Raw genomic sequence first — 13,957 nt, 5'->3', positions numbered from 1 at the left:
CACTAGGGACAAATCAAAGAAGCAAAGAAACAGAAAGAAAACTACCTAAGAGGTTTAATGGGAATTGGTGACAGCAGATCAGTAGGCCAGTCACCACTTAGGCTGGCAAGCTGTGGTACAAAAGATCAGAAAGGTGGATGGCCATTTGTAGCAAAGCTTACCTGGGACCAGAGGGGTGGGGCTGGAGACTGAGGTATGGTACCCAATGGAGGATCCCATGAGGTTTCGAGGTGGCACCAAACGAGCTGCCAACAGAGGAGGCGGTGTCCCCAACTGAAGTCGCTCAGATGCAGCAGCACCATGTTCACGAGAGTACATGGGCTGTCCTACAGAGGAAAGAATAGGAGGGCAGCTGGGAATGAGAGTCACAAGCTTCTCAGGTAATGCCGTACTTCCTGAGACCTCAGCCAAGAACAGAGAAAGTACATCCATGGGAACGGCAGTCGAGAAAGGTATTACTGAGATTCTTCCTAACTCAAGAAAAAGACATTCAACTGGGCTGGGATGCACTGAGGTATAAAGAAAGAGCAAGAATTAGATAGTATGACTGCATAATCTCCATCTTTTGTAATCTAAAGTGAAAAACTATGTGCTAACCATACCCAAAACTAAACAGTCAACCATATCACACTATCAGACAAAGGTGCCCTGAAACCCTGAGACGGTAGAGACTTGTATCCAATAAAACATGTAGTTGTGAAGACTGTCATAACCATTAAAAACAAAAACTCTTCTCCTCAAACTCACATAATTTCAGGTTCACACAAAACATACTCCCATTTCTGACAGCAGAAAAAAGATCAAGAAGAAATTAAACACACGCACACATATACACCACAACAAACCCTCACAGAGAATAAGAAACATTCAAAAGAAAAAAACTAAACAAGATAGTGAAAACTTGTTACCCCTTAGCAGATGGATAACAAGTATAGTCAAAGAAAAAAAGGACAAAACCCCAGATACACAGACCAACCAGTGTATATATGAAATTACCTCAGATATTAGGAATGACTTTTTGAAAGAAAGGACATTTAGTGCTCACATTTATTAATGGAAGAATGTCTGACAAAATGAAGTCAAATTTGATACAACAGGATTTAAAAAGAAGTATCGAGCAGCAGTTTTTTTCATCACTTACTACTATTACTCTACTGAGTACCCCCACAGACCTATTTACAATATTTACTCAGTACTTTATACTTAAATCATACACTCACAATGTGGCAAAAGATAAAATAAAACGAATTTAGAAGTTTTTTTACACCCAATCAATGTCCTTAAAAGTTATAGATTTCCAAAAGATTTTTAATAAACTTTAACAGAACAAGCCACAACCACCTGATTTCATAGGAAATGTAGAAGGGAAACAGAGGTACTAAATTTTACCATCCTTCTACATGCGAAGCAAAGGGGCAAGTGACAAATCATACTGTATAGCAGATCACAAAACTGCATTTAGCACCAATTCTTTCAATATTTACATTTAAAAAGTCTCTTTCAATCATTATATTACAAAAACAATCTAATAGATCAACAATCTAATAACAGTTGTAAGAATGACCTATTGGCAGAATTTCTTACAGAATTAAGGAGTATACTAAAGAGAAAAATGGGGAAGTGCATTCTCAGTCTATAGGAGAACTAAAAGTTAAAGACTAATTTGCACAATGTCCTTTCAACATGCATGACAACATGAATTCCATTTCAGGAAGAAGGCTGTTTATTCAAATGAAGCCTGACGTTCTTCAACACTACTGAAATCTCTAAATACTATTTAAAAATAAAAAGCTTCCTTAGATAAGAGGCTGATTCTAAGTCTGGCCAGAAAATTAAGATGAACCTGGTATACCGTCATATATATATACCTTGTGCTTCCAGAAGCAAGAAAACTATCAAACACTAGGTGTGTCAAAAAACAAAATCTGCAGGAGCCAACATGAAGAGGCTCCCATGGTCAAAGATGAAACAATGTGAACACCAAAAAGGATGCAATGGGGTGAAACATATTAAACATGTTAAAAATCCATGAGTTTGGGGGAAAAAAAAAATCCATGAGTTTGGGCTCCTGGGTAGCTCAGTTGGTTAAGCAACTGCCTTTGGCTCAGGTCATGATCCTTGAGTCCCAGGATGGAGTCCCACATCATTTCCCTGCTTCGCGGGGAGTCTGCTTCTCCCTCTGACCCCCCACCCCACCCCCATGCTCTCTCTCATTCTCTTTCACAGAAATAAAATCTTTTTAAAAAATTAAAATTAAAATAAAAAAAATCCATGAGTTCATAATGATTCCTTTTGGAAGATACTGAAAGCAGGTCATTATTCTGAAAACTGACAAATGAAAGGAAACAAGTATTTATCCTGTCTTTCCAATAAAAACTACATTTCAGGTTAACCAAATGGTTAACACTACTGAGTTTCACTTCGCAGAATGCCAGTCAATAAACGTACAAGACATTACAGAATTAGAATCACACTTTTTAACCCCTAATGAAACAACATATCTAAGCAGTGGTCATAAATGGCTGCTGAAACCATGAGCAACTTTTAAAGTGGATGAATCAGAATGAAAACACCTGTACACACTGACCAATATTTACAGCAAAGGAAAAAACTCCACATTATGTACACCGTAAAATATTGAATTAGGAAGTACATCAATAAAATATTCATGACAAAAAAAAAAAACCGACGTAAATCTAAAGTCTCCAAATTTAGCCCCCCATTTCCAGGAAATATAGAGGACTGAAGAAATGTGTTAAATGACATGAGGGGATACAATATGCTAAGCCCAGAATGTGAAAAAATTATTCAGGACAATGATTTGTTTCTTAAATAAATGTCAAGGAAAAAACAAAAGCCAAGGAAAAACCAAAAAAGAGGTAAGGGAAATTGTTATAGATTTAAAGACTTAAGAAAGGTATCTTCTAAATGTAATATATAACCTTGTTTGGATGCAGTTTCAAATGAACCAGCTGTGAAAGGACACCTATGGTACAATTTGGAAATATGAATGCTGACTGGATATTTGACAACAGTAAATATAAATATTTTGGGACTATGAGATAAAGTACTGTGATGGTGTACGATTAATCCTTATCTTTGAGAGATACATACTGAAGTTTTTACTGATGAAATGTTACATTTGGGGGTGTTTCTAAATTAGTCGAGTCAGGGTGAGTTATAGATGAAGCATGATTAACCATATTATGTCAAGGAGTATTGAAGCCTCAGAGTACCTAAAGATTCCTGCAGTATTTGTTTTCCTTTGGTGTATATTAGAAATTTTCCAAAATAAGTTTTTCTTACATCAACTAGGTTACAATATCGGTGAAGATGAGCTGGTCACAATTTATATTCATTCAGTTTAGTTCCGATCGGGAAAGAGAATGACTAGATAATTTCAAACTGCAAACATCCCAATTTATGCTCCTATCTTAAGTTTTTTGTACATCTTACATGCCTGAAAGCAAAATTTTTACATTCTTAATGTTAACTCTAGTCAGGTGATGACAGTCTTTAAGCACACTGAAATTTTAGCTACTCTGTAATTTCCTGATTTTGTCATTAATAGTATTTCCAGGAGAAAAATCTTAAGTTTTAAACTAAAACCCCAATTAGAAAACAAAAAAGCTACACCTTCCAATTATTGGCCATATTTATCATGTAATCTTCTGTATTAGAATCCAAGGTACCTGGCACACCATCTAAAGCTCCAGGGCCTAAATGGTGCCTGGTGCATAGTAGGAACTCAATAAAGAGTCACTTAAAGAAAGGATGAAAGCTTATTTATTACAAGTATCCCAATGACAAGCATTTTGGATGAAAGTCTGTATGTTGAAATATGGCAGTAAGATACTGAATATAAGACAAACCAAAGTAAAACATATGGGGAGAGAAACCCCAGACAATATTCAGTGACTCTACCAGATATCGATATACTTTTCTAGACATCAAAATCCATGATTCTGCCCTGAGAAATGTTCCACAGAATTAAATGAGGAATCCTAAGCTTAGTAGGAATATAGTGTTTCAGTAATTTTACATAGTTGATAACAGGAAAATATATTGTCAGAAACATAAAGATAATTTATAGAAATTTATTTGAAGACTAATAACTACCTTTAACCTAAAAATCAATCTGTAGAATATAGGATATTATACTCTATTACTTTTTCACACACTCCTTAGAGTGCGCTTAGCAATCATAAAATATTTCTACTATGTCTTCTTCAAAGAAACTTAAGAAACAGGTTGAATTTAAGGGAAAAAAGGAATATACTTGAAAATGGTACTGTGAAAACAAAAAATGTACACAGTGAGGTGGTTAATTCAAATTTAGGTAAAATATTTTAAGTACTTCAGAGGAAATAGCTGATTTTTTTTTTTTTAAGATTTTGTTTTATTTAAAAAAAAAAAAAAGATTTTGTTTTATTTATTTGACAGACAGAGATCACAAGTAGGCAGAGAGGCAGGCAGAGAGGGCGGGGGAAGCAGGCTCCCTGCTGAGCAGAGAGCCCAACACGGGACTCGATCCCAGGACCCTGGGATCATGACCTGAGCCGAAGGCAGAGGCTTTAACCCACTGAGCCACCCAGGCGCCCCATAATAGCTGATTTTATTTTTTTTTAAAACATTTTTTTTAAAGATTTTCTTTATTATTTATTTGACAGACAGAGATCACAAGTAGGCAGAGAGGCAGGCAGAGAGAGAGGAAGGGAAGCAGGCTCCCTGCCGAGCAGAGAGCCCAACACGGGACTCGATCCCAGGACCCCAGGACCATGACCCGAGCTGAAGGCAGAGGCTTTAACCCACTGAGCCACCCAGGTGCCCCCATAATAGCTGATTTTAATAGGTGTTATGATATTGCTCTCTTTCCATACAATTTCAATCACATCTATTATTTAAGTCCTTTTAGAATATCTGTGACATTTTTAATTCCAAGAAACAACAAAATTTCAGAGTTTTTTCTAAACTATATCCATTTGATGTCACCTTTTAAATAGCATTACCAGGAGCCACTGATATCCTACCCACTTATATGGTGGAAATAATTTCTTATAATCAATGGTCCCATTCCAGAACAAGTAATAACGGCAGCCAAAATTATGGTTTTATTTTTTACAGAATTAGTTCCTTTGTCACCTGTTATTTCTGAGCCACTCTGTTCATCTAGTCACAACAGCAAAATATACTGTACTTGGTGTTTTTTTTTTAATAAACACATTTCTTTTCCACTATTAGATTTTTAGCTTCTTGGAAGAGTCATTTCTTATTCATCTGTATATTCCCAGTACCTAGCATTGAGCAGATTATTTTTACCTCTAAAACTCCAGATTTCATTTTTCTCTGTATATTTGGGTCTATACTGACATATTTTTCACAAATAAATACCATCTGATACACTATATTCCACTTATAAACATTTTCTATGTTATGAATTTTAAAGATAATTTTGATAATAAAATATCCATAATTTAAACTTTCCCAACCTATTAAACTTTGAGAGCTAATACATTGTAAACATAGTTTTTTTACTTCATCTGAAGTCAAGTTCTAAATTTTTTTAGAAATTACCGATTATACTATTGAGGAAAGTATACCTGAACAACTTGAAAGATTCAATTTATCTGCAAAGAATGAACTTAAAAAAAAAAAATTTAAATCAAGTGAATAGAAAGATATAAAAAAATTTATGAATAACAAACTATATTATACCCCCCCCAAAAAAGTTCTGTTTACACTGAGATCAGAAACTATCCCCTACATTTTCAAATTCCTCTATAAGTTTTATATTAAAAATTTAAGTTTTAAAAAAGGAAGGGAGGGGCTCCTGGGTGGCTCAGTCAGTTAAGCATCTGACTCCATTTCAGCTCAGGTACTGATTTCATGCATTTTGAGATCAAGTCTAATATCGGGTTCCACATTCAGTGGGGAGTCTGCTTGAGATTCTTTACCTCTCCCTTTGCCCCTCCTCCCACTCACATGTGTGTACTCTCTCACTCTAAATTATATAAATCTTTAAAATAAATAAAGAAGAGAGTAGTTTGCATAGTAGGAAGTTTTAAATTGTCTGATACAAATAATTCTGTAATTTTCAAAACATTCAGTTGCCAACCAAATAAGTCTCTTTAAACCAGTGATTCAATCTAAGAGACTATCCTCTAAAGCAGTAATTCACAAATGCTGAAAGGATGTTACCACCTTTCACTGGTCTGAGACAAAAAGAGGGAAAAAATGTAATTAATATTTCTCAATTGGTTGGGCGACTGCCTTCAGTTCAGGTCATGGTCTGGAGTCGCAGGATGGAGTCCCACCTCGAGCTCCCTGTTTAGCGGGGAGTCTGCTTCTCCCTCAGACCCTCCCCCGTCTCGTGCTCTCTCTCTTTCTCTCTCTCTCATTTTGTCTCTTTCAAATAAACAAATAAAACCTTTTAAAAAAAATGAGAGAAGCAGTGAAACAAATGCGTGCTGCAAAAAAGACACTACAGTAGTTAGAAGACTGAGATACTATGATGTGGTTCCTGTTCTAAAGCTCAGCTGAACATAAAATTAACATACATGAAAAGAAATCTAACAGTAGGCCTGTGTACAATTATATGTCATATATGTAATAAATTCTTTTTAGTCCTGTAGGAGTTTACAACAGAGCAATAATGTTTCCCATGTACTGAGAAGATTTAGGCCTTGAAAGACGAGAGAGAGCAAATTACTAGAATGAAGACAAAAAAAGTTGAGTCACAATAAGGGGGCAAAGACAAGGTATAATTGGCCTAACCAGAGAACATACATGTGGGAGTTGAGTGAAAAAAGAGATTACCAAGAAAGGCACGGTAGCTCATAGAAAGAGAAACTATAGGGAGGGGTTCAACGATCATCTCGGAGGGGTACCTGGGTATCTCACAGTGGCTGAGCCTCAGACTCTTGATCTCAGCATGGAGCCTACTTATAAAAAACATATATGTGCAATTCAGGGGAAAATTGTGGCCACTGCAGAGTTCTCATGAGGTACTGTTCTGATTTGTTTTCTCAGGAAAATTAGCATCGCAGCATTATATGATGTGACTGATGGGGACTGAAACATAATGGAGTCAACAAGATTATAGCAATAACCCAAATGTCAGGTGATTCAAGTGTCGATGAGGGCAGAAGCCACAGCAGAAATAGAAAGGGATATTTCAAAGAAAAAGAGAAAGGATTTCTTAATTAACCAGATATAAATAAAGCAAAGCAATTAGTCAATCATGTCAATGTTTCAATTCTAGGTGATTAATGGGTGTTATTTCAATTTATAAAGACACACAGGAATAATGGAGGTAGACAAAGAGAAGATAATTATGAATGATTTCAGCGAAGTCGCAATTTAAGGAGACAATAGTAACCACAGTATTATAAAAACTAACCTTTATATTTAGCTTACTAGATGCCAGGTTCTAGTCTAGATAGATGTATTAAAGCATTTATTCCTCAAACATGCTTTTTAGGTAAGTAATGTTATTATTCCTATTTTACAGAAGAGAAAACTGACATTCTATGAAGTTAAGTAACTTGTCTGAGATGACAATGAAAGTAAGTAATGGAATAGGATTTAAACCTGGGCTTCATTATGTTGCTGAATTGCCTTACATTATAAAGATGAAGAAATGTTTACGATAATACACTGCACAAAAGATGAATTTATTCATAAAGCTACACAGCTCTGTTAAAAAAAAAAAAAAATCTCACAGCACCTGAGTGACTCAGTCGGTTAAATGTCTATCTTCAACTCAGGTCATGATCCCAGAGTCCCGGGATCAAGCCTCACATCAGGCTCCCTGCTCAACATGGAGTCTACTTCTCCCTCAGACCCTCCTTCTTCTCATGTTCTCTCTCTCACTCTTTTCTCAAATAAATGAATAAAATCTTAAAAAAAAAAAAGCTCAAAATCTAACACTTTTAACAACCAATCACCTTGTTTTTATGTTTTTAGAGAAAGGAATATTTTAAAAAGCTTTAAATAAACTAAAAATAATGACAAAAAATACCTAAGAAATCAGAGAACCAAGATTTAAGAACAAATTATTATAGTTAAAAATAAATGTTATAAATAGCATAGCCACTAAATATTATAGTTTAAGTGATGCTCTCAATTGTCACTCCAGCATACAAGTTAAATAATTATTCAGCATATTTTATCCAACCTTTTGTATACTCTTAGAAGATAAGCCTTATGTTTTGGAAATTCAATCAGAGTTCAATTTTTTAACACAAGCTCCAAAATAAATTTCATTTAGATGAGATTAAAGCTTCAAAATACATGTCCTTCAGAAGATACTAAATGTTGCTGCTTCCTCTATAGCAGAAGGCCTTACTCTTTCCTTCCACTGGCACACAAGTTAAAATACAGCCATAGAGCATAACCACAAAGGTAACTGCCTTGTGAACATAAATATAAATATAAATGTAATTTTCATATGGCATAGTCCATAGTCCATAAGAAGAAAAACTGTATTTTTTAAAAGTATGACACTGAAACTTAGCTTTTCTAACCCCAGAAATTTTAAGATAAGCAATGTTTACTTACGTTCTGATACTGTATAAAGGAGGTTCTGGGGTAAAGGAGGAGGTAGTCTTGCTCCCACTGGTGCAAGATTGGGCACTGCACTTGTCCCAGGCTGGTCACGGTTGTTTATCAAGCTTGACTGTGTTATGGGTGGTCCTAAGAATTAAAAAGAAAAAAAAAAGAAGAAGAAGAAGAAGAAGAAGAAGAAGAAAGAGATAGAGCATGAATATTTCCTAACTAATAAAAAGTAACCTACTATACTAAAACTAATTTGGAATAGTCATAATTGAAGTACCCACTTTGGCACAGAACAGAATTAAGGAATTTGATATAGGCAGGCTTCAGCACAGTAAGTTGCATAATTAAGAGGACATTTTAGTTCTAGAACAGAAAAAATAATTCTAGGGTGAAAAAAAAGCAGGATGGTTACCTCTGGGGAGCAGGGATGAAAAATAACTGACAAGGAACTTGAACAATCTTTCTGGCATAATGGTAAGCTCCTTTTTAAAAAAAAAAAAAAAGATTTACTGATTTATTTGAAAGAGAAAGAAAACTTCAGTGGGGAATAGAGAATCCTCAAACAGACTCCCCGCTGAGCAAGGATCCTAATGCAGAGCTCCATCCCAGCACCCTGAGATCATGACCTGACCCAAAATCAAGAGTCAGACGCTTAAGACTGTGCCACCCAGACACTCCTAGAATAAGAGTAGAGTTCTATAGAACCCTTAAGTTCTACATTAGGAACATGTTTAAATGCACTGATGTCTGCAACATACTAGGAAATGAATAAAAAATAATAATGGGAGAGATAAAAAGATAATGTGAAAATAGAAATATAGTAAAATATTAATCATAGAACCTAGATGGTGAGAATATGGGTGTTCATAGTTATTTCAACTTTTCAGTTAGCTTGAAATTTTTCATAGCAAAATGTTGGGGGAAAATGATACTTTTGGATTTCATTTTTAAACAGAAATATTCCCACACTTCACATCTTTTTATAAGTTCTTCTAGAAATTAAAATTTTTATAGTCTTTTATCTTAGAAATTTTCAAATATACACAGAAGTAGAATAATAGTTTGTATACTATACATACCGTCATAAGATCTATTTATTTAAACACGCGAGAGAGAGGGGAGGAGGTGCATGAGTGGGAGGATGGGCAAAGGGAATTTCAAGCAGATTCCCTGCTGAGTGTGGAGCCCACTGCAGAGCTCTATTTCATGACCCTAAGATCATGATGTGAGCCAAAATCAAGAGTCAGAGGCTTAACCGAAGTGAACCACCCAGACACCCCCAAAGAGATATTCTTTAAAGACTGGGAAATTTCATGTTCTTCTTTCTGACATCTTCAAAACAACTGGATTTCTTAAGATGTCATCAACCAGCAAGATTCTGTCACCCAAGATTTTTTCAAGGTACTATAAATAATGTAATAAAACAATGGATAGAATAAAGAATAACATTATAATTACAGGAATATATTCGAAATTCTATTATTAATTTATCTTTCAAAAGCTTTAAATCTAGTGTCAAGTTAGTGAAGAGGTAGGTTCTTCTAAATACAATTCTTTGCTAAAGGACAAAATATTTAATGAACATGTACTTACTTGGTATGGGAAGCACAACAGAAGGCGGAGGCTGGCCATGTCCCTGGGGGACAGGAAGTCTCATACTGTGGCCAGGACCTGGACCTGGACCTGGGCCTGGGCCAGGGCCTGGGCCTGGACCTGGGCCTGGACCTGGCATGGGAGGCATTAACATTCCAGGAGGTGGTGGAGGAGGAAGCCCAGGAGGAGGTGGAGGGAAAGGAATCATGCTTGGCAGAGCAACTTCATCAACAACGAGGGGATCATTTCCATGATCAAACTGACAAAGGTCACCAAGTACACAAAATCCTCTTTCTGAAAGAATATAAGAAGAATCTTATTATGATCTTAGAGTTCAGAAAACAAATAAAACAAGACCCTGAAAAGCCTACCAATCTGATTTACAAAGTAATTTTTCTCTAAGGAATTTAGAAGCCTTTTTAGTATTATTGTTAATCATCACATATCACTGAGGTAAGGCCAGATGGATGTACTCTACTTTCTATGAGACCATGCTTTGTTGAGGTAGCAAGTAACAGGATCCAAAACAGGATACTAGCCACTACACACCTATTTGCCATTATGTTTTCATAATAAAAATTCAGATTCTGGGGCGCCTGGGTGGCTCAGGATTAAGCCTCTGCCTTCCACTCAGGTCATGATCTCAGGGTCCTGGGATCAAGCCCTGCATCAGGCTCTCTGCTTGGCGGGGAGCCTGCTTCCGCCTCTCTCTCTGTCTGCCTCTCTGCCTACTTGTGATCACTCTCTGTCAAATTTTTTAAAAAACCAAAAACTTAAATAAATAAATAAATAAATAAAAATAAAAATTCAGATTCAAGGTGCCTGGCTGGCTCAGTTGGTAGAACATATGACTCCTGATCTTGGGGTCATGAGTTCAAGCCCTGCACTGGCTGTAGAGATTACTTAAAGGAAATTTAAAAAAAAACATTCAGATTCATTTTAGCAAAGGCAGGATATGTGTGTAAGGGATTTAACTGGACAATCTAGGGGCGCCTGGATGGCTCAGTAGGCTAAGCCTCTGCCTTCGGCTCGGGTCATGGTCTCAGGGTCCTGGGATCGAGCCCTGCGTCGGGCTCTCTACTCGGTGGGAAGCCTGCTTCCCCCGCTCTCTCTGCCTGCCTGTGATCTCTCTCTCTGTCCAATTTAAAAAAAAAAAATCTAAAAAAAAAAATAACTGGACAATCTAATTTCAATTACCTATTTTCATGGTATTATTCTAAATTCTACATTCTTGTTGTATATGTAATTTGAAATGTTAGTTTAAAATATTTAAGTTAGAGGTCAGCTGGGTGGCTCTATGGTTTAAGCATCTGACTTTTTTTTTTTTTTTTTTTAGGATTTATTTATTTATTTGAGAGAGAGAGAGAGCACGACCAGGTGAAAGGGGAAGAGGGAGGACAGGGAGAGAGAATCTCAAGCAGACTCTACACTGAGCATGAAGCCTGAGCAGGGTTAGATCCCACAACCCTGAGACCATGACCTGAGTCGAAACCAAGGATCGGACGCTTAACCAATGGCACCACTCAGGCACCCCAAGCATCCGACCCTTGATTTCGGCTCCAGTTATGATCTCAGGGTTATGAGATTGAGCCCCAAGTCAGCTCCACACCCATCTCCTTTTGCCCCTTCCCCCTTAAAAATAAAATAAAATATTCAAATGAGAAAGGGTACCTGGCTGGCTCAGTTGGTGCAATGGGCACTACCAACTCTCAAGGTTTTAAGCTTAAACCCCACATTGGGTACAGAGTTTACTTAAAAATAAAATTAAAAAAAAAAAAAAAACATTCAATTGGGAATTATTTACTAGGTTATTCACGGCAGCACTGTTTATAACAACAAAATATTAAAAACACCGCAAAAGAACACTAATAATGAATTAAGTAAAACATATTTTCCTACATTCACAAAATTAAGAAACCTAAAAAAGATATGAAGGAAGCCCTAATGTATTAATAATGGATAATTGCCATAAAATACCACTAAGTGAAAAAAACATGCAGAAGAGTGTGAAGAGTATACTAGGGTTTATGTAGAAGAGCAAACAGGGGAGACTATACATATCTGTTTATGTAAATATATATAAGACTATGTTTGGAAAGCTACACAAGAAATTAGTAACATTAAATTGGCCTTGGGAATGAGAACTCAGTAGCTAGGAGACCAGGGTGAGAATGAGATAATGCCTGAGTTATGATTTGATTGTATTTCCTACTTAAACTAAATAAAATGTAAAAATAGATATTCTGTATTTACAGAAAAAAATGTTACAATGTCTACAATTTACTTCATATGATATGGTCTGGGAGAACAAGGAGAGAAGTACAGATGAAAACAAAATTGCCCATGATCTCCTATTGATGTGAGATCATGGATACATTAGGATTAATTACATTATTTTGCCAACTTTTACTAATATTTAAATATTTCCATAATAAAAAATTAAAACACACATAAACACATAGATTCATTCAAGTGGAGAGTCAGCAAATCAAAATTTTAAGTAGGTTATATAAAGCTTAACAAATTCCCAGCACCAAACACTACAAAAAAAAATTACAATTCCTAATGTCTACCAAATTTTGTGGTGTACTTACAGTGTTTAAAGTAATAAGAACAACAAGAAACAAACGAATGGGTCAAATTTGAACATTCTCTTAACCAGAGCCAAACTATTAAATCAAGAAAGTAAATAAGCATATGCCAAAGGCAGTTTTCTTTCTCACTCATCCCTTTTAACAAAATCTGGACTATAATGAAAAGGTATGCAATACTAACGTTTGCTTTACTAGTACTTTTGGGTATAAGAGAAAAGAGACTTTTTGCCATGATAAGTTCTGCATACACTAGCAATATTAGCAACATATGCTTTACTAGTACTTCTGGGTACAATAGAAAAGAGAATTTTTACCATCATAATCTCTGCATCGCCTCTTTGGTGGTGGGTTTCGACCAAAAGAATTGGAAGAGCTATGATTGTTATAGTAATTAGACCAACTCTCCGTTGTGTTTTCAGAGTGGTGTGCAGGTGCGATCACAGTAACAGTGCTGGGAATAGACTGTGCCCCAGAGGAATACTGCTCAGAAGAGCTCGGAGGTGGTGCAGACACAGGCACATAGGAACTCTCCAAGTCATTCCTTTCACTCTTAAACTTTGATCTTTCCCTGTGCTCTGCTTCGGAGACAAAATAAAAACAAGAAACAAGATTAGACACTTATGTTCTTAATGATGTTTGTTTTCTCACAGAACAAGGAAGAGAATATTGCAATAAACTCACTAAGTTGTCCATATTTCAAAGTGTTTTCATTATTAATATATCCTAAAAGAAGGAACATCAACAACATGACATATCTTGACCAGTAACTTGTGTAAAATCATCTTTTATAACATTGACACCAATACATAATGAAAAAAGCCTCATATTTAATAAGGAAGGTATCTAAGAACTGACTTCCAAACGGATATCCCGAGAGATCAGTGGTTGGGATTTCAGTTATCTACTTATCTGTTTCCTTTTTAATTTTATAAACTCCAGACCACCTTAAAGCAAAACAATTATTTTTAGTGAGGGGGTGAGGGACGGAACAGGTAGTCCTTTTCCTCCTGTGATAGCTTTGTTGATTAAAAGACATTAGTTTCAATTACACAAAATGACTTTAAGTCCAGACATGTACTATGATATCCTTACAAAGAGCATTTTAGTCCAACTCCTTTGACTCCATCCTGACAACAGAGCCCTGTCTTTATAACAAAATTAGCATTAGGTTTTTTGAGACAATTCTAGATTTTGCATTGCTGAAACACGTAAAG

The 13,957-nt window shown here is 35.9% G+C and overlaps 1 protein-coding gene across 5 annotated transcripts in view; it reads right to left on the bottom strand.

Annotated features, from left to right (window-relative positions):
* Nucleotides 1–13,957, bottom strand: part of RBM27 (RNA binding motif protein 27) — a 78,009-nt gene that overhangs the window by 40,127 nt on the left and 23,925 nt on the right. For 2 of the 5 annotated variants that reach the window (XM_047730041.1, XM_047730044.1), the window contains exons 6-9: nucleotides 13,058–13,321; nucleotides 10,150–10,443; nucleotides 8,560–8,694; nucleotides 162–326 (exon numbers count right to left, since the gene is read on the bottom strand). In XM_047730041.1, coding sequence (XP_047585997.1) covers nucleotides 162–326; nucleotides 8,560–8,694; nucleotides 10,150–10,443; nucleotides 13,058–13,321 — 858 coding nt within the window. The remainder of the gene's footprint in view (nucleotides 1–161; nucleotides 327–8,559; nucleotides 8,695–10,149; nucleotides 10,444–13,057; nucleotides 13,322–13,957) is intronic. The other 3 variants (XM_047730042.1, XM_047730046.1, XM_047730045.1) reach the window with 3 other exon arrangements.

This window comes from Lutra lutra, chromosome 5, assembly GCF_902655055.1.
Source record: "Lutra lutra chromosome 5, mLutLut1.2, whole genome shotgun sequence".
Classification (NCBI taxonomy): Eukaryota; Metazoa; Chordata; class Mammalia; order Carnivora; family Mustelidae; genus Lutra; species Lutra lutra.
The sequence above is the reverse complement of the archived record's forward strand: the minus strand, read 5'-3'. Positions and strand labels throughout refer to the sequence as shown.